The sequence below is a fragment of the Pieris brassicae genome, chromosome 3, assembly GCF_905147105.1.
Source record: "Pieris brassicae chromosome 3, ilPieBrab1.1, whole genome shotgun sequence".
Lineage (NCBI taxonomy): Eukaryota > Metazoa > Arthropoda > Insecta > Lepidoptera > Pieridae > Pieris > Pieris brassicae.
The window spans coordinates 13,104,317-13,130,473 of NC_059667.1; the positions used below are offsets into that span (position 1 = coordinate 13,104,317).

The 26,157-nt window shown below is 35.2% G+C and overlaps 2 protein-coding genes across 25 annotated transcripts in view; one reads left to right on the forward strand and one right to left on the reverse strand.

The window, feature by feature from the left end:
- The first annotated feature begins 37 nt into the window (after positions 1–37).
- On the forward strand, positions 38–9,746 carry LOC123706683 (E3 ubiquitin-protein ligase arih1l). Of its 6 annotated transcripts, none has more exons than XM_045656017.1 (12): positions 38–393; positions 1,020–1,199; positions 1,855–1,923; positions 2,243–2,329; positions 2,474–2,602; positions 3,713–3,883; positions 4,270–4,466; positions 4,985–5,174; positions 5,713–5,939; positions 6,941–7,018; positions 9,339–9,392; positions 9,628–9,746. In XM_045656017.1, the coding sequence occupies exons 1-11, from the start codon at positions 190–192 to the stop codon at positions 9,379–9,381; spliced, it is 1,575 nt and encodes a 524-aa protein (XP_045511973.1). In that variant the 5' UTR covers positions 38–189; the 3' UTR covers positions 9,382–9,392; positions 9,628–9,746. The 6 variants fall into 6 exon arrangements, with proteins under 6 accessions (XP_045511973.1, XP_045511972.1, XP_045511974.1 ...); XM_045656016.1 differs by having other exon boundaries at positions 9,339–9,370; positions 9,628–9,728; XM_045656018.1 differs by having other exon boundaries at positions 39–393; positions 1,020–1,172; positions 9,339–9,370; positions 9,628–9,728.
- A 2,588-nt stretch (positions 9,747–12,334) lies between these two features.
- Positions 12,335–26,157, reverse strand: part of LOC123706823 (sodium channel protein para) — a 43,829-nt gene continuing 30,006 nt past the window's right edge. For 3 of the 19 annotated variants that reach the window (XM_045656306.1, XM_045656304.1, XM_045656300.1), the window contains 22 exons: positions 24,514–24,757; positions 24,191–24,396; positions 23,885–23,993; positions 23,544–23,609; positions 22,149–22,426; positions 21,849–22,022; positions 20,695–20,857; positions 19,440–19,627; positions 19,165–19,369; positions 18,368–18,490; positions 18,181–18,296; positions 17,967–18,108; positions 17,611–17,879; positions 17,365–17,538; positions 16,321–16,443; positions 15,538–15,660; positions 14,988–15,182; positions 14,500–14,745; positions 13,882–14,152; positions 13,507–13,811; positions 13,132–13,335; positions 12,335–13,059 (listed from right to left, as the gene is read on the reverse strand). In XM_045656306.1, coding sequence (XP_045512262.1) covers positions 12,472–13,059; positions 13,132–13,335; positions 13,507–13,811; positions 13,882–14,152; positions 14,500–14,745; positions 14,988–15,182; positions 15,538–15,660; positions 16,321–16,443; positions 17,365–17,538; positions 17,611–17,879; positions 17,967–18,108; positions 18,181–18,296; positions 18,368–18,490; positions 19,165–19,369; positions 19,440–19,627; positions 20,695–20,857; positions 21,849–22,022; positions 22,149–22,426; positions 23,544–23,609; positions 23,885–23,993; positions 24,191–24,396; positions 24,514–24,757 — 4,512 coding nt within the window. In that variant the 3' untranslated portion in view covers positions 12,335–12,471. Of the gene's footprint in view, positions 13,060–13,131; positions 13,336–13,506; positions 13,812–13,881; positions 14,153–14,499; positions 14,746–14,987; positions 15,183–15,537; positions 15,661–16,320; positions 16,444–17,364; positions 17,539–17,610; positions 17,880–17,966; positions 18,297–18,367; positions 18,530–19,164; positions 19,370–19,439; positions 19,628–20,694; positions 20,858–21,478; positions 21,642–21,848; positions 22,023–22,148; positions 22,427–23,543; positions 23,610–23,884; positions 23,994–24,190; positions 24,397–24,513; positions 24,758–25,302; positions 25,372–26,157 lie in introns of all 19 variants that reach the window. The other 16 variants (XM_045656305.1, XM_045656301.1, XM_045656294.1 and 13 more) reach the window with 11 other exon arrangements.

Sequence of the window (26,157 nt, forward strand, 5' to 3'; positions counted from 1 at the left end):
TCTGTGCACCTCATTTATAAAGACAAACTAGTGCCTACTTTCGTATTGTACGTCAGAGATTTTGGCAGTCCGTGGGTGAACTATTTTCTTCATTGTTGACCTTTCCTAAATCTTAGGTGTAATTATTTCAACATTAGAAGTTATAACCAATACCTTTATTGACTAGTGTATAATTAATTTTTATTTACGATGGATTCTGAGGACGACACAAAAGATGATGTTGATTCTGGTAACGAGTCCAGTGGAGACGATGTCGACTTTGTCATGGACGAGACTCACAGTACAAGGGAACGACAAACGGAACTTGAAGAGTATCCATACGAAGTGCTTTCCACAGAGGAAATTGTTCAACACATGGTCGATTGCATCAAAGACGTTAATACAGTTGTTGAGGTCAGTACGTTAATGGTAAACAATAGTGAGATTCATCATCTGATAAGAGTTTTCCATTTTTTTTAACCTCCAGTCAGAAATATATTATTATAATCTAATTTGCTTAAAATTTTCTTTCCTTTGTTTTTGTTATTAAGATAGATCTTTGTCTTAGATTCATTGCTTGAATCTATATTATGGAGTATTACAAAAACTATGTGAAAAAAATATTTACCTTAATGACTCATTCCTTTATTCACATATACATAATATGTTTATGACACAAAATAAATTATTATATACATATATATTTTATCTTCTAAACTGAATCTACCATACGAATAATTGTGTACCTTATCTTATTCATGAAAAATGAAATTTCTTAGTTTAATATTTGACCTACTCAATAACAAACTTTCTCACATAGTGAGAATTATTAAAGGGTGGAATACAGTTCAGTTTTGTGTTAATTATTATTTGCTTTGTTGTCTTAAACAATATTTTAACTTATATTCAACTAAATTAAATAAAACTTATTGTACCTTTCATTTATATTTATTTGTACTGTGACAAACTCTGTCATTTGTGTTGAGAAATTTTTCTAATATGTTTATTCTGGAAATATTAAAAATATATATATATTGCAGATACCAGCAACAACAACTCGCATACTTCTGAATCACTTTAAATGGGATAAAGAAAAGTTGATGGAACGGTTTTACGATGGTGATCAGGATCAGCTATTTGCAGAGGCTAGAGTTATAAATCCATTTAGAAAACCAGTCATACAGAGGCCAAAGGTGAATGAAAGTGGATTATTTATGGATGTAAGGCATTGCAGGGCTTCAAATTGTGTACTCATAGATATCTTAATACCATTTTTCATTTTATTTGTGTAGTTGTTTGTTTCTATGTTGTTGTTTCATGTGATAATATTAGCTATTCTATTAGAGGTGTATGTATGTGTATAGATTAGCAAATAGTAATAATATAAATAATTGTATGGAACACCTTCATCAAAACCCTATTTTATTTTCAACATTCATCCTTATTGATTGATGATCAATATTTGAGTTTGGGTAAAAGTAATAAATTCTACATAGACATTCTTAAAATATGTAACAGAGACTTTTTCTTACATTTGACTATTTACCCTACTATCAACATTCAACTAATTTCTGAAGAGATACAAGTTATTATGTCTGTTGTCGCTTATTGCACGTTTTGAAAAATGTTATTGTTTAAAACATTGAGATGAGTCATAATTTTATCTGCACTGTTTGTAAATTAGGAAATTCTGATATGAAATAATTTTCCTTAATTATCTCACATCAGCGGGATTTCACTATGCTATGTCATATTTTACATAACAAAATATAGTGTTTTATGATTATTAACTTTATCAGCATATTTTACAATTTGGGTCAGGTCAAAATGTTGATTAATTTATGATGTGTTAATCTTATGTAATATTTATTTCAGCAACCTAGACGAATATCCAGTTCCGGAGCTGAAGAATGTGAAATATGCTTTTCTATTTTACCTAATTCAGTATGTATATTTGAAAACTATTAAATATGTTTAGTTCTTTCATAACTATTTGCAATCAATGCTTGGATCTGTGACGTTAAAAAAATCAGTTGAGGATAAAAATAATCAGTTATTGTTGCTATGAATAGTATGAAATTACTAGGAAATCACAGATTAATAAATTACAATCCAGGAGCTAGGGATATCTTATTGTTAAAAAAAGTTGTCTATATCATCATCATCTAGCCATACAGTTGCCAATAGAGAATGTGTCCAGTATAAACCCTTGAATTTTTTTCTTTATATAGAAAAGTATAATTAAGAAATGCTTTTTTTGTAGATGATGACTGGGCTGGAATGTGGACACCGATTTTGTACTCAATGCTGGTGTGAATATTTAACAACTAAGATTATGGAAGAAGGTTTGGTATGTGTAGTATTTTGAGTCTATTGCATAATACTTGTTCATACAACATTTGTTTTTTTTGAATGCGATTCCTGGAGAAAAAAGTTTCAAAATCTACCTCAACACATAGCTGATTTTAATACGTCATGCTTAATTTCTTTGTAGGGTCAAACAATCGCGTGCGCAGCTCACGCGTGCGAAATTTTAGTGGACGACGCGACCGTTATGCGGCTGGTCCGCGACGCGCGCGTCAAGCTTAAGTACCAGCACATCATCACCAACAGCTTTGTTGAGGTAAGTTTTGTTTTGGAATTCCATATTGTATGGTACTCTTAATATCGCGATTCTTACCACTTTAAAGTATCGGTTCTCATATAGGTACAAAATATTCATTTATTAATGGAATGAATAATTATAGTGTAGTGTTTTAAAATTCATACCTATTAAAAAACAAACCTAAAACAGCGGCTCTACAACCTTTAGGTTCTGGGCCTCAGATAAACATATTTCGTGATCAGTTTTTTTTATAATATAGGTCAATAGGTCAGCCTTCTGTGCCTGACACACGCCGTCGACTTTTTTTCTAAGGCATACCGATCTCACGATGTATTGTCTCCAACATACGAACGAGTGTTAAATGCTCACATAGATAGAAATTCAATTTGTGTATAGCTGGGGTTCGAACCTACAACTTCAGAGATGAGTGTCGTACGCTGAAGCCATTAGACCAACACTGCTCTATCATAAATATAATCCATTAGTTATAAACTAAATAAGTGTTTCAATGTTTTGATTGAAGTATTAGTTTAGTGAGAAATACGTTTTTTTTGTGTTAGAAAGAGAGAGCATAACATAACTCCTTTTATTCATACATTTTAATTTAATAGAAATAAAAAAAAATATTCAAAGCCACTGTTTTGTGTCTGAGCTATTTGTCATTTTTGCTGTTTTTATTGCTAAGAAACGTTTACATAAATTCGCTGGATTCCAATAGTTATCGGTTTTATTTGGAGAAAATTAATGTTTAGTTTAAAAAAAAAATTAGTTCTAGCCGTCTTTATTTATTATCATGCAACAAATATCTATTGCCGTTCCTATCTCTCTCACGCCCCTCTCTAAATTAACGTAATAATAAAATAAATATATTTTAATTTTTACTTATAATTGTTAAAAATTTTGTTTTGTTTAATGTATATACTGTATCTCCAAGATGGTATGGGTCCACTGAAAATTAGTGTTGCTAGTGACAATTTAAAGCTGAGTTGGGCTCATCTTTGATTCATGTAATTGTGTTTGTATTTATATATATACATTTATATAAAGAATACCACACATGTGCGCGTGCGTGTACTTTAATCTAATAGACTTTCTGTTCTTTTCTATATATTAATTAATTTATTTTAGTGTAACCGGCTACTCCGCTGGTGTCCATCACCAGATTGCAGCAACGCAATCAAAGTGGCGTACGTGGAGGCAGCACCCGTCACGTGCCGATGTGGACACACTTTCTGCTTCGCCTGCGGAGAGAATTGGCACGACCCCGTACGATGCTGTCTGCTCAGGAAGTGGATTAAGGTATGCCCATTAAAACTTATAAATAAAAAACTTGAATATCTATTGTTTACAAAAAGTAGTAAAGAGATTTTGATGAAACTTAAACCTGGTTCAAATGAAAACTTTCCTTATTAATTTATGCACTAATATATAAACATACTTACTTAAAATATATGAAATATATGAAAACTGAATAAGACAGTAATATTCAAATCTGATTTATTGTTACGAGACAATATGTTAAATACTACTTACATCTATTCACACATGCATAATATTATTCTTGTGAGCTGTTGGTGTATCGCGCTCCTTCAGCTTTTAATATTCAAAACAACCATGTGAGCCGGATCAGCAGTTGATCAATGCTCAAATGAAATCTGAACAATTGTATTACTTTTAAACTGTAGAAATGCGATGACGACTCTGAGACGTCCAACTGGATAGCGGCGAACACAAAAGAGTGTCCGAAATGCAACGTGACGATAGAGAAGGATGGTGGTTGCAACCACATGGTATGCAAGAACCAGAATTGTAAGGCCGACTTCTGCTGGGTCTGCCTCGGGCCCTGGGAGCCGCACGGCAGCAGCTGGTACAACTGTAACCGGTATGTTTATTGAAATATATTCACAATATACTACCGGAAATAATAAATTATGTAAAATTAGTGTAAGGTGGTTTTTGTACCCCTAATTTTACCAATTCTGAATCTTCCAAATTAAGAGTTCTATATGGCAAATTGAGTTTCTTAACTATCGCTTTTTGTCTTATGAAGTTGTATATACAGTACACCCCTCTATAACGCGTTTTCGTGTAACGCGATTTCCTTTCATAAAACGCAGTAAGTCCCTTCTATAACGCGGAGAGAGAGAATTGTGTTTTTATCAAATTAAACTCAACAACTTTATAAAATTCGGATTCCTAGTTAGTTAGAATACTCCTATACGGTCTGCATGTACCACGTTATACGGGATTACTGTTTATGTCAAAAAAATTAAACATCGGAGAGGTCAGAATGTACGTAAAAATGCTTAAAATGTTTACAAGCCTCTACAATTTAGTAACATTTCTTATATTGAAATAATGGCCCTTAAACGTTGAATAAAATTTTATAATCCCTTTCAGGTATGATGAGGATGAAGCCAAAGCGGCTCGAGACGCCCAAGAACGATCCAGGGCGGCCCTCCAACGATATCTGTTCTACTGCAACCGGTACATGAATCACATGCAGTCACTACGTTTCGAGTCCAAGCTGTACGCCTCCGTCAAGGAGAAGATGGAAGAGATGCAACAGCATAACATGAGCTGGATTGAGGTTAGTATGACTAAGTGGTACAGTAACTATGTTTGTCCGATACATATATGATTTTTATATACGAGACTCGTACTTCGCGCTAGTTATAAACATCTTTAGACATGTTTGTTGCATCAACAATGATTCTTTAACAATTGCCTTTCGAAACATTTCTGTCTAATTTAGGCATATAATATGCTTATGGATAAGCAATCTGTTATTCGAATATATTTATTTATTTAAATCAAGTAACATCAATTATTAGAGAGGCAACGGACGGCCTTATCGCTAACATTCTTTATAGGTAACCCTAGTAAGTAAAATGAGTACAAAATCAAATCAACAAAAATAATTACTAGTACATATAATATCATAGGTATATATATACATACAACCACCTTCTTATATAATATATATAAAATACTATAAACTTGGGGTTTATTTCTTACCGTGATTTTCTCTTATAACTCAGGAATTACATGGAAACTCATGAGTTATAACATACATATTCTCCAGATCTTATAACACTAGATAATAGACAAAACATAACCATTTCCAGGTCCAATTTTTAAAGAAGGCGGTGGACATTTTGTGCCAGTGCAGGCAGACGTTAATGTATACGTACGTGTTCGCGTACTATCTGCGTAAGAACAACCAGTCGGTAATATTTGAGGACAACCAGCGGGACCTCGAATCAGCTACGGAAACGCTTTCCGAATATCTCGAAAGGGATATTACTAGCGAAAATCTCGCCGATATTAAGCAGAAAGTGCAGGACAAGTACAGGTTTGTATAAATATGGGTCGTTTCCGTAAGTTAGTAGCAGTGTTGGTCTCAGCGTGCGACACTTACTGCCGTAGGTTCGATCTCTGGCTTTGCACCATTGAATATTTTATGTGCGCATTTAGTATTCGCTCGAACGGTGTAGGAAAACATCGTGAAAAACATCTTAGACCCAAAAAGTCGACGGCGTGTGTCAAATGATATGAAACAGATACAGAAATGTGAGGCCCTGAATGAAAAAGGGAGCGTTCAAGTATTACGTCACGCAATTTTTGCAGATTCTTGACCCCCCCCCCCCATGAAACGCACCGTAACATTTTCTGTATCCAATAGTAAAACGTTTCGTTTATAATCGTTCGTATTAACCATTATGTGGTGTAAAGTTCTTGAAAGTGGAAATAATATTAACAATAACGCGTAATTCAATCCCCGTCTCGCATCATAACGTTTTACAAGAAGAAACGTTACGTAATACTTGAACGCTCCCAAAAATTGTAGCGCCATTTATTTATTTATTTTTATTTTTTACATTGAAGTTGGTGAATGTAGCACACAGGTTTTGTGCCTGACAATATTTCGCTTATACTTCTTATAAATTATAAATCATCAATTATTGCATTATCATTTAACAACATTATCCAAAATCCAGTCTTACAAAACTTACTAACTTAAGATTAAGTCTTCAGCTGGACATGGCTCTACAGTGTATGTCGTTGTTCCTAATTATAGCTTCATTAGTATTTTAAATCTATTGTATTTGTAATGAAAACTTCAACGAAAGCTTAAAACGCTCGCTGGAAACTTACGAAAGCAAATGGCGTCCATTTCACTTGTAAAGCATTTTTAAAGCACTGTTTTCTGGTACAAAGCGCAACAATTTCATACAAAAATTTGACGCACGCGGTTTTATTTACAAAAAAATGTTTTTCCAATTATTTGTGGTTAATACTGATCAGTGCGCAGTTCCAGTAATGTTTTCGTCACTAAAGGTGAACCTTTTTCAGATACTGTGACAGCCGGCGCAAGGTACTCCTAGAGCACGTGCACGAGGGCTACGAGAAAGACTGCTGGGACTACACTGAGTAAATGTTTCTCTCGCACATTATCACACCACAAACCAAACACTTCATGCAGATTTTACTAATTGTATAAGCGATAAAAACCCGTAGGAACCAATAGGTCAGTCCTAAGGGATTCTGAATTTCTATAAAGCAAATTTCGGTTATTTATTCGCTAGTTTAATTAATAAAATTTGTAGACTAAACGGAATTGTGTAAATATAGGCAACGGGTTGGACTTTTATTCGTAATTCAGAGGGAAATTCTTTTTTAATATTGACTTTACTTCACTTCTGCCTAAACAGTCTTTTAACCTATAATTGAATTATAGGTATATTAAATTTACGCACTCAAATGTCATAATAATCACGTATTTCGAGCGCTTAGTGCGAGTTGAAAGTGAAACGGAACGGAACTTTGACATATTATAAAACATGGACCATACCGTATCCTTACCATGGTTACCATTTCTAATACAAGGAGAAACGTAACCATAGCAACGTACGATCTTTAAATCATGTTTTATAATAAGCCAGCGGCCTCAGTCGGCCCGTTTTAGGTTAAAATTTAACTATGTTTCATTTACAACTAGCATTCGGTACTGTTTGTAACATGACAATCCGATTAGGAATTAGATTAATGTAGAAATGTCATGTTAATCCGACGCGAGCACCTTAACATCATAGTATTCGCTTGTATAATAATTAACGTAAGAGTATTTTTGTAATATCGGATCTCCCATACTAACATTTCGTATTGTAACATAGATGGTAATACTTTATTTGTCTGATCTGATTCGAATGGATAAAAATCCGTCTGAGGTAATTTTAGACATTTTATAGATTAAGAAGACGCTTTATTTAAGCATGCGCTGATATTGCCCTAAAGTTTGTCTATGAATTTTGGTAACATTTCTTCTATGCAGTGTCAAGTTTAAAGATAAAGCGCGTTCTTTTACATAAATTGTATTTTAGTTGCAATGTAGTTTTTATTCAGGAATGGTATAGTTGAAGTTATTTTATTTTCATCAGTAATATTTTCTATTGACTGGTTTAGTTTAATTGATCTATTTTGACCGGAATTCTCGATTCTTAAAGCTTAAGATTGTATGAACAAAATCACAGGTATAATTTGTATGAAGGATTGAGATGTCTCTTTCACACTCTTACATGATGAGCAAGACGGTATATATAAAGCTTAAAAAGTCCACAGATTTCGCTTGAAAATTTAGTGCTAATATATGTCGTACATTGTGCGTTATTGCACTGCCAGTAAATGTGTTAGTCGTTCACATAGTGAACTTTTAGTATCGTTTTACGTCTATTTCAGATGTCATATGTCAACTGTCATTTGACATTTGTCAGAGTTAGCGGGCACTACGTTTTTAGTTATTATATATAACTAAAAGAATGTTTGCATTATTATTTCTGAAATAGATGAAACGATACACAAACACACATACATTGTACATATAATGGATGCTGTATAAATTGATATGTTTAATATTCATTATTATATTATGAGCATCTTGTATGTGTGTCTTTTAGGACACAATAATTATATTAAGACGGAAATAAAAATAGTAACATCGATTTTTTTATTTTCCTTTCCAATACATCCATGAAAATTATAAACTAGAAACTCCTAATGGCAGATAACATATCTGGTTTAAAAATTATAAATATATTACTAAATTATTTATTTTAACCAAAATTAAGTCTATATAGATAGTCTAGATAGACACCTATTGGTTCCTAGGATTATTGGAATTACTTTATTATTATTAATTGTATGGTGTGGGTGATGTTTCATTGGAACTTGCCAACTTGAAGTTTGTTACTACAATATCTGACCCAGATACCTGCTGAAAATAGTCGATCAACCTTCTGTGTCCATCAGCCAGTAAATTTTTTGTGTACTAATTTATTTTATGAATTAGAATCTTGGATCTATTGTAACTGCAAATTGAATCTATTGCGTTTAGCCGCCTTAGTAGTTAGTGATCGGCAATTCAAATGTCACTTGAATTTAAAAAAAAAATTGGTTACTGTTACACTGTTAGGAATTTAAAGCCCGTTAAATTATGAAATTAGAACAAGCATACAATCATATTTATATGCTAAAACCAAAATGCTTTTGATAGCCCATTTACACTGCCGCTGCCGGATACATTGCTCTAAGTACGAGGAGTATCCTTGCCCTTGCTCGTCGCCAGTGAGTGTGCTGTCTTACTTCTCAGTGGCAGTGGCAGACCTGTCTGATAGGGCTGAGTGTAAATTGGTCATAAGTATGCGTTACATAACATAGTTGTAGGAAGTATATTTAAAATACATTGTTCCTTCAGGGATGCTCTGGCTCCGTCTCCCACGAGACCTGGTAAGGCCTGATGAAGTATTTGGTGAGTGTTTGATATTCGAGTAAAATACCTCGCCAAGTGCACCCAGGGAACAAATTAATTGACAAGTATTTTCCTACTTAGCGTTTACCCAAAATTTTATGTAGTAAGTAGTGTAGCAGATTAAGTTACAACATAGCAAAGGAATTTTCTATCTTTCTCGTATCTGAACAATCGTGATAAATGGATGTTAAGAGTATTGTAATTTAATATGACTAAATAAAAAAACTGTTTTCAGACGAGCAAGTGACATCTCAATAAATTCTAAATCAAGTGTGTAAAGACAACTTTGCTATTGTTATTGTCATAAATATTGTGATTTACAAAAATGTACAGTTATACTCATATATATCTTATATTATTTGAAAATAAATTTCAATAAAAATAGACCCTGATGTTTTAATATAAATAAAACTATGTAGTAAAGCAGTCAAGTTCTATATTTTATCGTTTACTTAATTTATTTTGTACAAACTTCAACAATATATATATAATAAATACTCAATTAAACCTCTCATACAGCAAACTGAACTCACTTTTTGTCATAAGTTTATTTTAAAGAAAAAAATACAATGATATTATAACTTATTGTCTAAACTTAATTAAACACAACTTCTTTTGTGCCAATATGCCTAATAGTAGATAAAATGTTTGGTTTTACCAACACAATTATTTTTTACATTCTGTAATATCAACAAAAATATAACTTATTGACAGAGAGGAAATCACTTAGGCTAAGAAGATTTGAGCTTTCTTTTAGAGTTCCTAGATTTTATAAGGCAGACAACCGCAACAAACTTATAACTCTCTTAATATGAACGTTACATCAAATCAAATTCTGATATAAGGCTAAGTGATTTCCTGGTCGTCACTCTCAAATGCTTGAACACGACGATGTTATTACAGCATTGTAAGGTGAACAGAAGTCGTTAAAATATTGGGTCTGAAGGCACGAGACGAGTGCGAGCGATGGGGAAGCTCGCCGGCCCACGTCCCGTGCGACATTTACAAAAGTATCTACATATTAACTGTTATCTGTAACCGTAATTATTATTTTAAAATGTGTGCCAAAGTTTAAGCGTCTCATTTAACTTTACATTACACCGACTTTTGCAAAAATCTAGCACTTTCGTTTTTCGACAATGCACATGTAAAAACGAATTGAAACAACCAACACAACTATTCCGTGACGGTTTCGTAATAAAAAGCGAAACTCGAGCACAAGTTAAAGTTATTGCTTGAAGCTTAAACCGTATTTGAATCGCTTTTTAACATTAGGTATATTAAAATGTGTGGTGAGGTGCTTGGTCGGGCTCCTCCCGGCAGTAAGCGATATTTACACTCGAGTAAAAAAGTTACCACTCTCATGATAAACGTTCTTCACTCATATTGTGCTAGAAGAGACACTGACTGAAAACTACATTGAACTAATCGAGCATGTATGAAGATGGGCATACGTAATCACGTCTGCTTTGAAAACAAATGTCGAAAATAAAAGTCATATTCTACCTTACTCGGTAAGGGACGTTCGATTTCTTAGTATCAATTTAATATCTTACTGCTAATAATTACGGTCATGTTTTTCAGATAGCCGAATCGGTTCGCTCGACAATTGATGCATATACCGAGAAAGTAGATAAATCGATGTGCAAGAATAAAGACATCAAAGCAATACCAGCCAGCTGGTAATCTGTATATTCACGAGAGTGCCGACTGTAATCATTATACTGTCGCATTTTACTAGTTCCATATTGTCCATCAATTTAGTCGTTCCCAGAATAATAACACTTCGGCAATGATTGTGAAGCAGTCTCGTGAAGGAAAGTATTTGTGTGACGACAGAGACCGCAACGTGGGGAGCCGCGCGGCGCCGTCGCCACAGGCGCAGGTAATGTAACCCAGGGGAAGGTAATTACATTAACTACGTGAAGGGTGCGCATTACGTAAAATGGCTCGATTCCTATGATGCGATTGATTTAGGACGGAAGTGAACTCTGGTACCAATTGGTCACTGCTGATTTGCTAAGCTTATAAAGACAACGTAGCAAAAATTTTCTAAATGTCATTTTTATTTAATTTAGAGGCGACCGACCTCGACTCGAAAGGTTAAAAGTTACATTGTTTTGGTACAATAAGAAGCTTAAAATTGGAATTATTAAACTATCATGGACATAATTGATATGAATCGGCGTAGCCATTGCTTATTAAGCGTAGATTATAGCATAGGTGAGGCGACGGTGCGCTGGGTTTTCTTAAATGTGGGTTCTTGTTAAATGCTTTTCAGTTGTTTGACTTAAGGTTTCGTTAGCCCAATATTGCCCCAGATTTCAGCCATCGCCACACCCATCGATAATATATTCGATTCGCTAACATCCAATCACGGATGATTTAAATAAATGGTGTAAATATTAAAATGTACTGATCTCAAAATTTGTCTTGCTGTTTACAGTAAGAATCACAATTTGAGCTTTGGTTTCCTCACAACACACGTGCCGGCTGCAAATTGATTCTTCAGTCGATTCGAAACGCATTTAGACTTAGCTGTATCAAGAATCACTTAATCCAAATCTAAACACTGTCCGACGTCATTTCGGGGAAGATAAACGACGTCCCACAGTGGTTAAAGCCGGCCGTTCTCGATCTGACTCCAAATATACAAAGGTGGTGAGTTATTCTCAATATAAAAATAAGCATTTTGAATTTTATCAGTTCATTCGATACTTACAGAACTAGTGACGAAAAATAGCGTGCTCGCTAAAACGATTCTCTCGAACACTGCTCCACTCCGGGGACAGGAAAGTAATGTGAGACACTAAACGATATTGACGAACGCGAACATCGGTCGCAAAACAATCTCATAAGCTTCGCACGAATATGAAACACTCGGATGAACACTCGCGTGCCACGCGCCCGGCCATCGTCCCGAGGCGACGCCTCGCTCGCCCGCCGTTTCTACGTAAATATCTAGCGTAAAAAATAATTAAGTGCGCTTGGGTGGGCTCAAGAGCTCGGGCAGCGGTGCGGGCAGCGGCAGGGGCTCGTCGTCGATGAGCGCGGGCAGCAGCGCGAGCGCGAGCGCGGGTCAGACGGGCGCAGGCGGCGGCGCCGGCTCGGGCGGGCGGGGAGCCTCTCCGCCTCCCTGCAGCACCACGCGGTGAGCACTGCCGCCCGAAGAGTCTAGTAGCACGGCCGTCTGGGCGCCGCCTGCGCTGCCCTCGCCACCCGAGCCGTCCCCGCCCACGCCCTCTCCTGCAGGCGAATGCGCACGCCGATGTCGCCGCCAAGCGTGCTGGATCAGCCTCGCGCAGTACTCCTCGCGTTGTCGCCATAGCGTCGAGGACACCGGCTCATATCCGACCTCGCCCGGCCGGCCCACGATGTCTCCGGGCTCCTCGATAGGGTTGCCCTTTCGGGCGAAGAAGTCTTTGGTCAGGGCGTCCAGGATGTCCACGCAGAACATCATGTCGCCGCGACAGATCGGAATATCCATAGATATGATTTTGTATTTATTCGGTTTGTGGATCTGTAGTGGCGGTTCGAGGACGTCGAGGAAGTCTGACAGTTGTTCGTAGCGGATGTACTGAGTTCCTTCCGGATCAAATCTTTGCCAAATTTCATAGTACATATCGTAGTCGTCGTCGGTCAAACCTTCTTGCACGTCTTCGGTGGCCTGTAATTAAACAAGTTATGTATAAAACTAATCTACGTGTTTCAAGCATCTTTGCACAGAATTAAAAAGTACCTGAGAGTAATTCTCGAGAATGACGGCAATGTACATGTTGATAACGATTAGGAAAGATATGACCAAATAAGACAGTAAGTACGTGATCCCGATGGTCGCAGAACCACAGTTACCGGGATACCCTCGTTCGTTATCTGGTAAATCACACTCTTCTTCGTTGATTATTCCATCTAAAACGCCATCCCAGCCAGCTGACGTTGACATCTAAAAAAAAAAAATTAATACTTTACGAGTTATAAATCCCGTAACTTATATATTTTTGTTTTGTTATTTAAAATTGACCTCAGAAATAATAACTAAATAACTTTTTATTCATATTATTTATTATTAGATAGGTTAATGATAATATATCTTTCAAATGAAGACTCCATTCACCTGGAAGAGTAGGATCATACTCTGCACGAAAGTCTTGAAGTTGTAGACGTCATCAAGGCCCCCTTTATTCTTAACGTGCATAAAGAACGACATTCCAAATATCGCAAAAATAAACATGACCAAGAAAAGTAGTAAACAGATATTGAAAAGAGCTGGTAGTGACATCGCTAAGGCAAATAGCAGAGTTCTAATACCCTTAGCTCCTTTTACGAGACGCAAAACTCTACCAACTTTTGCCACTCTCACTACTCTCAATAAAGTTGGAGATACAAAGTATTTCTCAATTATGTCACTCAACACCAGACCTGCACAAATAAACATTATTTTAAAATTTACTTAACAAATCCAATTTATAAAAAAATATTCTATACTTACTGAGAATAGAAAACATGACAACGACGAAATCAAATAGATTCCAAGGTTCAACGAAATAGTGATAGCGCAATGCAAATATTTTCAATAGACACTCTGAGCTAAATATAACGATGAAGATCATATTTAGGTAATCTAGGATCTGGCTGAACGTTTCTGTTTGTTGATAGTGATCTAATGTCATCGTTAACATGTTGAAACCGATGAACAACATTATAATCATGTCGAACTTCTTATCCGTCACTATCTCGAACACTATCGCTTGTGGTCTCCACTGAAAATAAAGTACCCCGTCAATTACAAAAATTTTTGATCAACTATAATGAAATTATTAAATTGCATTATTTATACTATTAACTATCTCTATTTACAACTATTTATCGACTTTCTGGCTCATTTATTGAGCATAATTTAAGTTTAAGTTATTCGAGAGGCGGTCCTTGATGCAACTAAACCTACTTGAGATGTCTGAAGCTGACTTGCTACATTAACGAACATCACATATAAACTATTTACTAAATAATATTTAGATATAAAAATACGTAATAGGTATGTAAACTGTTGATTGTTAGTCATACTTGGTTATAAACCGAAATTTGTTCAAAATAGCAGTTAACTTACTCTTGGTCTAGGGATAGCTTTTAACGGTTTCTTGGATCCCATTTTTTTCATAGCATTGTAATATTTCTTCTGATCCTCAGTCATGAACATTTCAAGACTTCCACCAGCCTTTTTCTTTTGTTCGTTGAAGTTGTCAATGATTACTCCTATAAATAGGTTAAGGGTAAAGAAAGACCCAAATATAATAAAGAACACGAAGTACAGGTACATGTATATATTTGTTTCTCTGATTGGTTGGCGGCCGACCTGCAAACAAAAATATTTTATGGCATTAAATAGATCAAATTTCTATACAAATTCTACATTTCGCTAAATCGCTAAACCGATTTTAATTTGCTTACTAAAACTTTTAAACGATTAAGAGTTTTCGTACCACATTACCGATACCAAATTTGTCACAATAGCCCTTAAAAATCACTACTGCGAAATTATTGTTTTGTCAATAGTGAAGGAATTAGAGACTAGACTAACAGTAGAAATTGCAATACCTCTCGAGAGTCGATAGCGTCATTCATGATTTGTATCCACCCTTTGAACGTGGCCACTTGGAACAAACATAGATAAGCTTTTCCGACGTGATCGAAATTCATCGGTGAATTTTCCCAAGTGTAATTTTCCAAAATGCACGCGTTACGATCGGGAATTATTTCATGGCTCAGTGTTGTATGGTTCATGTCGACACACTGAAATATTAATTTAAAACATTATTTAGAAATAGTAAAGTGGAAATAAGTCCCATAATCCTGACATAGTATATGGAACAGACCAATCTTTATGTCTGTTTCCTTTATAATACCTGAATAATTCATAATTAATGGGATACCTAAATGCCAACTAATTTCTTGCCTATCGGCATATGTTTGCAATCATGGTTAACCTGGGTTTCGATCCCGATGTAGCTACAATGAGTAACTATTCGAAAATATTATAGGTATATATACCTATATTATATAAAGATGACTATTTCACTTATGTTTGCATGGAAAACATAACTTTGTTTTGATATTTCTAATTGCCTACGCAAAGCAATTTTTTTACCTTAAAATATTTTCCAGCAAACAGTTGAACTCCCATAATAGCGAAAATTAGCCAGAAGATAAGACAGACGAGCAGTACGTTGAAGATGGATGGAATGGCTTGTACTAACGCGTTTACAACAACCTGTATTGAACAGAATTTATTAAACAATAGGAATATTCAAGATATGTCATGTCATACTTAACTATTAGATTTTCTATATTTTGTGATCTTCTCAAAACTAGTGTAGCTAAATGTGTGATTAGCAGAAGTTACTTGGTATGCTTTGAGATTATTCAACAAATATGTACTTAATTAAAATTGGAATTATAAACAAATCGTAGCCAGCATAAGGTCAAACAATAGCCACAAAACAGAAATGTACAGCCATGCATTACAAACAACGAAGATACAAGCAGTGCATACTCACCAAATTCTGTACTGACATGCGGCTCCGGTTTTCAAATAAGTACTAATACGAGATATCTTAAGTGCATCATTCCATAACTAAAACTCTAATCTACCTTCAAATGATGAACGACAAAGAGACCGAAATGAAAATGATAATTTCAAAATGACCCCGAAAATTCAAACAGAACGAATGATTTTACAAGCCATTCAGGGGTGCCACGAACCTCGAAATGATTCTGATCCAATACTCTACAGTCCATAAATTTGAAAAGTTGAAGTACAACGTATGTACAGCTTGAAAATGAGGACAAAAGTTGTGTAGGTGGTTTTGTAGGGTGATTGTGTTTCGCGATGTGTAATGAATATGTGAAGTGGAGCCTCCGAGGTACCTACCCTCATGCCCTGCATGCGGCTCATAGCCCTGAGTGGTCGAAGGGCTCGGAGAGTTCTCATCGTTTTGAATGCTTGAATGCCTCCGGCGCCACAAAGCGCCGCAACGAAGTTTATAAGCGACACCTGATGAAATAACACTTGTATATGATAATGTATACAGTTCATGAAACTACTTTATTACCGAAAACTCTGAGAATTTAAATAGACCTTTCAAGGTAGAAGACTGACAATCCTTTAAGAATTATGACAAGAAGGATAAGTAATTCAAGAAGAAATCACACTATCTAATTGAAAAGCTCTCAATTGACCAAAACTTCTCCTGAAGATTCAAAGTGTCGGTATATATGTGAATAGGTAATTACAAGGTGTTTAAAATATTAAATACATCGAAGGCAATTGTGTCGTTTTCATTCATCGTATTAAACTTTTATTGTAATATAATAAAATTCATAAAAACTGTGAAAACGACACAAAGTTTGCAGCGCTAAGGTATAATATGTTTCACACCATGCACTTCAAACCAATTAAGGAATTAAATTCATTATTAACAAAGGTGTGTTAGGAACGGGTAAAGAACATGAAGCAGATCACAGCACACATCCAATAGACATAGAGAGCTTTCCATGGCGAGATTACACCTCGACAGCGACGAACATCGAACAATCAAAGCCGACACGTGTCGCGTTGCCCACGCTAAGAGCACGTAACAAATGGGCATCGCGACAGAAGTATTGAGTGTCGAAGAGGCGCGTACTCACGCGCATGCCCTCCCATCTGGAGACAGCACGGAGAGGTCGTAGAGCTCGCAAAGTGCGCATGGATCGAAACGCTGGGATGTCGTCCGCTCCGGCCATCACCGCTCCGTGGTTAACGAGTGACAACTACCGTCATTAAATTAGTACGATAATACAAACTATATCTTACGTACATTTGCCTTTGATAAGAATAAAGAACATGAAGTAAATGTACTTTAGACTTTGGTATTCGAATCGAAAGTTGTATACATACTATGCTTATATATATATAAAAAAGTCGATAATTTACCATGACAATAATGAAATCGAGCCAGCACCAGGCGTTGGTGAAGTACTTCTGAAATCCGAGAGCTAACCATTTGATTAACATCTCAATAAAGAATATTACTGTGAATATACGATCCATGTAATATAAGATGTCTTGAAGAATTGGTCGATGTGGTAGATGGACATCTTCTAACGCCTAAAAAAAGGATTAAAGTAAGTAATAACATATTTAATATGATAACAAATTTAGGGGATAAACCTCAATTACCAATGCCAAACTACTAAGTAAAATCATTGTTATCACAGCCGTTTCGAAATAGGTATTTTCTATTAATCGGAAGGTTTTCAGTCTAAGAGTGGCCCAGCCTTGCCAAAATGGAGACTCGTCATCTCCGGCTAAGAAAGGGAAGCGCGCATAGCAAGGTTCTGGACAACAGTCCGCTGGTGTGAGGTCTACTACATCCTCGTCTGCGGCCACCTTTATATCTATTTTTGCTAAGCCATCCAGTTTTCCATCCTCCTCTTCTTCAATCATTTCTAATAAAGAAATATTCGGTTATGAAACAAACATATATTTTAACGGTATTATATGTCGGTAGTCAAATGAGGAGGTTATTTATATACCTTCTTCTAAACCTAATTCTTCTTTACTAGCGTCTTTCTTTTCTTCTCCATCTATCGTATCCGCAGATCCTTTATGACTTTCGTCTTTAAATGATCTTATTTTATGACTTCCGTAAGATTTTTGACTAATTGTATCATCATCCTGAAAATTCAATATTTGGAATATAATCGGGTACACATTGTATAAATTTTGGTTTAATAAGAAAGTAGAGACCTGTATCGGATAACCATGATGATTTATTTCACAGTTTATTCGATTGTCAGTATGATTATCCGTTATAGCATTGATATTATTCAACAATATATTTCCTTTTTTATATTTATTGTCGCCTGGAAAATAGAGTTCAGTTTCAATTTATTTGAGCACATATGTACGTTTTAATTTAAATAGTCTTTCATACCTGGTATCGTAAATTCCATTCCGTCACCTATAGCTACCTCCACTTGATCTTTTAGTTTCTTGTCTTTGAATAAAACACCATCTTCGATATCGGCACCCAATTCCAGTTCATTGTCGACTCGTTCTGAAGAAACACAGCGGGCACATAATGCCGCTTTTAAGCCTACATCCGTGCGTCATTTGTCGCCGCCAACAGCCAAGCATAGAATAGAGATCAGGACAAAATTTTGTAAATAAGAGCCGAATTTGATACCACTCCTGTGATTATTATTGTGTTTTAAGCATGTGTGATGTCTTGAATATTTAAATACTTACATATTTATGAAAAAATGCTCAAAAGTGAACACTTCGATTGTTTTGTTTAATTGTATTTAACGGCATACGATATATATAAATATTTTTTACTTATACCTAACATTTAACACAAATTAACAATAAAAATGTAATAGTAATAAACACAGCATGCACAACAAACAAAGCTAGTATAGTATATAATACAAACTTACTACTGTAATATATATGGATTATAATATAGGAAGCGAATAAACTGAATATACTGTATGGACGTAAGAGTGTATCGGGAACATTATAAAGGACAGCTCTACACTTGACTGCTAGGGAACAAGCAACGCACAGTGTTTACAATAACAACCATTGCATGTCATGCTTTATTGTATACATCGATTTATATGACTTTTACTTTAACACATATAAACACACGGATTAATGTAATTGACTATTTATCCTGAAATACAATGAAATTACACACAACATTCAAAATTTCTACTTTAAACTCACCTGGAGCGTGGATTGCAATCTGATTTGTCAATTTGCTTTTGACTATTTTTAAAACATCGGCTGCGTTTTTTTTGACCCAATCAATGAATCGGGATATTCTATTAAAAGCCTCCGCGATTTTGTTCGTGTCCTGATCGGCTGTTGGCGTCGATAGACTCGAGGAACCAAAATTTGACAGTAACAGGGCCAAGAAGAGGTTGAGTACCTGGAATTCGATAAATGTTTAAGGCACTCAATTGCTTTATGTATGCTTATTTTTAAATCATTAAACATACCACAAGATTGCCAATAACGACCGTTGCCAAGAAGAAAGGTATACAAGAAACATCTCCAACCAGCATGCAATCCCACATACTCTCTATCCATTCTCCACATAAAACTCGGAATACTATCATGAAACTGTGCATGAAATCCGTGAAGTTCCACCTTGGGAGCTCTCCACCAGGAAAACGGTCTACGTAATCTGTATACGTGATAATAACTCGTCAATAATGAGTTTATAAACAATGTACTGTCATTTATAATCTATCAAAAGAATATTTTTAATTTAATGTAAAACAAAAATAACTGATTTTAAAAACTATTAATCATTCGAGTTAGACTGATAGAATAATAATATAACAATATTAGCATAAAAGAAATAATAATTATTAAATTTGCATTAAATATAGAAAACTTTAAATGTCGCTTAAAAGTTTGCTTGTATAAATTTGTTTATAAGTAAGATCCTAATTAAAATTAAAGCGCCTACGAAAATTGCATATTACGCATAAGAATTAGAACCTAATTTAAAATATTTGGCAAAGAATAGCAAGCCATCCTGTACATGCTTCTGGAAATTGCAATTTATAACAAGAAACCTGCATATCTTTTGTTCAGCATACAGCCATATTAAGAAAATATTGTTATCTTTATGAAAAATACATACAACATAACAAATATATATACAGTAAAGATATAATAACTTTAAAGATCATGCATAGAGGCCTTCTACTTAAAAGGGGCAAACATTTAATAAGTTATCGTATATTTAAGGTTATCACAAAGCACTAATGAAAAATGAACATTAGGATGTATAATGAGAACATGAATTATAACGGATAGGAAGCTAGCTTAAACGTTTCACAAGTGAGGCGCCATCGCTAAGGGGCAGCAATAGATACATACAATAGTTAGTCTAGCTCACGTGGGGTCGCAATTCACAACGACGTTTGCCAATCAAACAACATGAGCATAACAGTGTGACGCACATCAACACAATGAGCTCTAGACAATCTGACGGCGATCGTACCTAAAGCGTGGATTATTCGAATTTTGAAAATGTAATTTACATTCCACACTTTAGCAATTTCAGTGAATATATTTCGCGATGATTTTACCGTGTCAACCCGAGCTACTTATCTTTTCATAACCCAAAGAGAATTTTTCTGACAGTTCGATGCTTGAAATAAATTCACTGGACCGAATCGCCGCATCAACAACGTCCAATATAACATCGAACATGCACCACTCCCACCGATCACCACTTACCCACATAATTTTTCCCGAATAGTTGCATACCCATCACGGCAAATATGAAAATAATGATGCACAATACGAAGGTCAGGTTGCCCAAGGCACCCATCGTCCTACCCATTATAGAGATGAGTAAATTAAGAGTCGGCCATGACTTTGCCAATTTGAATACTCGAAGCTGCAATTATAAATTGTGAAACAAGGCGTCACACAAGCTCTCTTGCCGGCGCATCACCTATGCTACAGCGGCCTCTGGAGACCTACGAGCACTCAGCACGCGCCTTCGTGAGTGATTATAGGTCTTAACTCTGACTAATATTAGCGGAATGTGTGCTTCAATATCTTTCCGATTATGTGCATTTATTTTGATTCATGAGTGGGATATATGTTGACTATTTTCTATTATTGCGTTTACTACGTTTGGGAGAGCATTTTGATTGATATTATTTTACAATCCATAGATCGTACTTTGTGTTATACCTATCCTTAAAGTGACATAGATCCCATCAGTAATAGACCTGATGCAATACCCTTCGTAAGCGAAGCTGCATGTCATTTCTATTTTACTCAATGCAAAGCTTAATAGTTATGATTGTAAGCGTGATAGCCTTATAACGTTTATCGTTTAGGCTCTTTGTGAGCCATTCCGTGTTATAAAGCCACAGCATAACTGAATGTTCCTTAAAAATAATATTCAATCAAAGCCCTGTGTTCGACAGTCGATAGTGTAAAGCTGAATAAGAATTGATAACTAAGGCTTATATGTTCTTAGAGATGCTAAATTGTTTTTCAATTGAACCTGTGTAGTTCTTCCCAAACAACTGCATCCCCATCACGGCAAATATGAATATAATGATGCAAAGTACAAAGGTCAAGTTCCCTAAAGCTCCCACAGTCCTACCCATTATGGATATTATAAGGTTTAGCGCCGGCCAAGACTTAGCCAGTTTAAATACACGTAGCTGAAAATATTTTAGTAAATATAAGAACATAGACATTACGTAGCATAGAAGAAAGTAGATAATGGTGAAATCACCAGCTATTATGACAAATACCTGAAATTGTCTGTAAAATATCTTCCTGTGGTACAATGGTTATCGCCATTATTTTCAAGTTAAATAGTATGTCAGATACATAATTAGTATAAATTAATATTGATTGGCACTTACCAATCGGAATGAACGCAATACTGACAAACCCTGAACTCCTTCCAGTCCTAATTCCAATAATGATAAGGCCACAATGATAAAGTCAAATATGTTCCATCCTTCTTGAAAGTAATATTTGGGACTCATTGCTATTAATTTTAGCATCGCTTCAATACCGAATGTAGCAGTGAAAAACTGTAAACGATATAATCTAATTTTTACATCTTTTCAATAACAAGTCACAATAATTATTTTCTCTACTTAAGATGCACAATTTACTTCAAAAACTCTGTTGGTCTAAAACTACAACTTGATACTTACATAATTACCACTTTTCAACGCTCTTTCCATATCTTTGTCCATGTCGTGATGATCCAGTGCCATAAACAGAGTATTGACTACGATACACAACGTGATGAACAGTTCTACAAATGGATCGAACACCAAAAGAGCGACGTATTTCTGAAACTCGAGCCATAGCCAGCAGCAATCCCACACACAGAAGAAGTCTATCCCTTTCATGAGCCACTCCAGGAGTCTCTCCTTGAAGGTGGGCCCTTCATCGTCATCTTCAGCTGTTGAGAAGTAGTATACTGACACTGTTGTGTCACGTTTACCGGATGTGTGGGGTGTGAAGAGAGAGACAAAAAATAAACATGGTTAGTATTCGCTCATTATTTTGAGTAGCCAAAAACCGAATACACATAGCCAATACTAATTAGCAATATTCATATTTTTTGAATTTTATTGGCTGTCATTTATCTCTCGTGGTTCAATTGTTCAAGATTATGGTATGGCTTGAACTACGTGCTAGGATTGTGCTTAAAATAAAGAAAATTTTCAGACGAGATCACATCTCTTTTTCTGCAAAGCGAGTCACTATATTTTATACTACTGTACTGTAATGAACTATTAATGATTAATTCACTATTATATTTCCCTTTTATAGTAAATCAAAAAATATGAATATCGAGATTTTGATTTTGCATGAATAGCAGAAGCACCTCAAATCGAGTCCTACATCGTACAAAATAGATTTTACTAGATTATCGCTTTTAGAACACTAGGTGACAGTTGTTAATGATTTTAAGTAATTAGTGATAATTGCTAATGATCATGCAATTCAATGTAATACATTGGTTTTCTTATATATTTTGTGCAAAACGTGCATAAGCTACGGTTAGCATTAATGTTAAAAAAATGGGAAGAACTTATAAAAAAGCCTAAGTTAAGACTTGAGACGGAATGCAAAATAAAAGAAAGTGGTATTTGTGTAGTTTGACAGGACAGTGAAGGTGCTTCATTAGGCCTCTAAACAATATAAATGACACCCAATGTTTATGTATTTTTGCCAATTATGCATTTTTGCATAATGAGCAAATACCGCAGTGTATACTGTCGAATGTTCAGAGTGAAAAGTGTTAGTAATTTGTGTATTAAAAGCCAACAGTTTGTATAAAATGTATAAATTAAAACAAGACATCGGACAAGACAGCTGATACAATAGACAAGACAAACGTTAAGTTTACACAGACATAAAATGCTTTATGTTTACCATGTAGGCATTGGACTCTATTATATAGAGCTAGATCATACAAATATATTTTATGGCCGAAAGTTAATTGATATTGATGGCCCTTTATGGTCCCAATGCATACATGGCTTTGTTAATTAATTAGTATATACATACACACAATTTATTTATTAGAAACGTACCATTTTGCTCACTCGCTCTACTTTGCCTTCCAGCTTGTTCAATTATTTCATTTAGTACCATAACATCTGAAATATATATTAATGATCAATTGAGTGTCGAAAAAAAAACCACTTTTTAATTTTGGTTACAAAAAGTGTTGTTATTGTTGGTTTTACACTCACATATACTACATTCTTAAAATCTTCGTATCTTCTCAGTTTTTTATAAAATTTTTACAAATTTATAAAAATAATTTCAAATTACTAGACGACGAAGAAATGATTTTTTCCATTAAACAGAATCTTAAAATGACCCACTCCCCCAGCCGTTAATAGTGAAATATAAATTGTAAGATGCATACCTCTCATATCAACGACATTTGGCTGCTGCGATGACTCAATGAACGGATTATCATTCGACTGTTTCAGAACTTTTCCAGCCTCGTCAGTACATTCTGTTGTACTAACTTCCTGAAATTGTTAAAAATCTTCTTATTATCTAAATATAAGCTAGCAATATTCGCTAATAACAATGGAAAGTGCTTTTAGCAGCAATATATCATCATTATGACAGTGTACGATAATGAAACAACTTGTGAGGTATGTAAATGGGTCACGCTTGCAAATAAGTATTCGACGCTTATAACAAAAGAATGATAAGCTCATACATATTCTCTTAATGGTCGAGATACCAGCGACGACTCTTGTCTGGGCAGCGCGTAGGCGTGAGGTTGGGAAGTAATGCTGTGGTTTCTGGACGCTGATCGCCCTCTAAGTTTGGCTTCCTTGGTTTGAGCTTTTCCCCCTAAGAGATCGCCGTGCGACGTATATGATAGCCTAGACTGGTGTGATGTATAGGAGGAATGTCTTGATCCTAAAACATGTAAAAAATGCCTCAGTGACAGTTGCAACTGCCAGAATTCCATCATATCAAAAAGGTACACTTGTAAAGAAAATGACACCAAAGGTGACCTAGATAATGATAACATACCCAAGTTCGCATAGTAGACTGGTATTATAATAGCTCCGTTCTCCTCAGACATAGGTGTAACTGCATTTGAGTCATCAGCATAAGGCAGATGTTCCTGTGCATCCAAGTATGTTGATAAAACAAGTGGTTTCCGATCGGCTCCCGGTGGATACCTATTCCTTCCATTCGGTCTTAACGCCATTTGATGAGATCCTCGGGAACCACGTCGCAAATTGAATGGTGATCCAGGTAGTGACAAAGAAGCCTGAAGTCACACACATAGTAATATCTATTTTATAATAAATTCGTTATAAACCTAACTACTAAGTTCTCTTTGAAACTACATATTATCTTTCTTCCTTCTAGAAACTTTCATTTGGATTCGAGTTATACTAATATTTGATCATTTAACAAAATCAAGTTCCTCAATTCAGATCGAGTGAAAATGTCATGGAAACTGATCACTACTTGATTTGTACTCGCAGAGGCTTTGTCTGATGGTAATTAAATGAACTATCAAGAAATATATCTTAAATATCTTTCATGTGCTAATAAACAAGTAGAAGGCGAAAAAAATACATGAATGGAAACTCGAAAGTTAGGGATAAAATAATTACAAAAGTGCTGGAGGTGTCTCATTGCATCAAAACATATGCACACATGATTTAATGCTAGCGACCTGACACGAGTTGGTGCAATTAGACATTAAGACAAGCAGAATATAAGGACAAGAAAAGGTATATAGTATGTAGTTTAGAACATCAATAGGAAGGAAGGGGATCACAAACACCAATGAAGAAGAGGACAAACCTGTGAGCCCTCCCGCAGTGGCCCATACGACAACTGTCCGTATTTATTAATGCGTTCAGGATGGGGGACCTTTAATGCATAGAAAATACACTTTTTAAATTATTTCCGATGATATAACCACTATTTTACTTTCAGACAAAGATCACTATGTGTAGGATAGATAATAAGGAACGATATTGGAATAAAGGAATTGTAACAGCGTCCAAGCAGTGAAGTTTAAAATGTTAACGATCTACGGCGGTGCTAGAACGATATAGAGTGAACATTTAACGACGGATGCAGATTAATTCATATGATAACGATACGATAAAAAGAAAAGCGTTAGCATTGACCAAAAGCAACAGTTAGTCTGGTAACTTTGTTTATAAACACATGAAGTATTGACGGCCATAAAACGTACATGCACTCTCGCATCTAATCATCTGAGCTATTATCTATGGTCTAAAGTCATGAAGACTGTAAATTTCTTTCTGTGAAAGCCTCTGCCCGTCTCTCATCGAATTGAGGAATTAATGTTTTAATATTTGAAGTAGACATTTTAATGACAAAATAGTTATGTTGACCGAACCTACCTCTGCTCGATGTCAGTCTCAGCTCGGCCGCTTCGATCGCTCACAAAATGAAAGAAACAATCTAACATGACAATAGATTATTTCTCCAATAGTATTTAATATTAAAAAAAATATGCGACTTTTTTAAGTCTTTATAATGGTATTGACTAAGTTGGTAATTGATTTAATTTTGTATAAACTACTTTTTAAAAATATTATTGGAGATTAATATAAATTATGATGCAAACGCTCTAATGAAGTGTCAGATTAGATGAATTATGACCATGCCTACAATGTAATTTTT

Coding starts and splice junctions, on each gene's coding strand:
- LOC123706683 (XM_045656016.1), top strand. CDS start 190: ATGGATTCTGAGGACGACACAAAAGATGATGTTGATTCTGGTAACGAG. Junction 7,019..9,338: donor GACTGCTGGGACTACACTGA/GTAAATGTTTCT, acceptor TTGTTCCTTCAG/GGATGCTCTGGCTCCGTCTC. Junction 9,371..9,627: donor TCCGTCTCCCACGAGACCTG/GTAAGGCCTGAT, acceptor AACTGTTTTCAG/ACGAGCAAGTGACATCTCAA.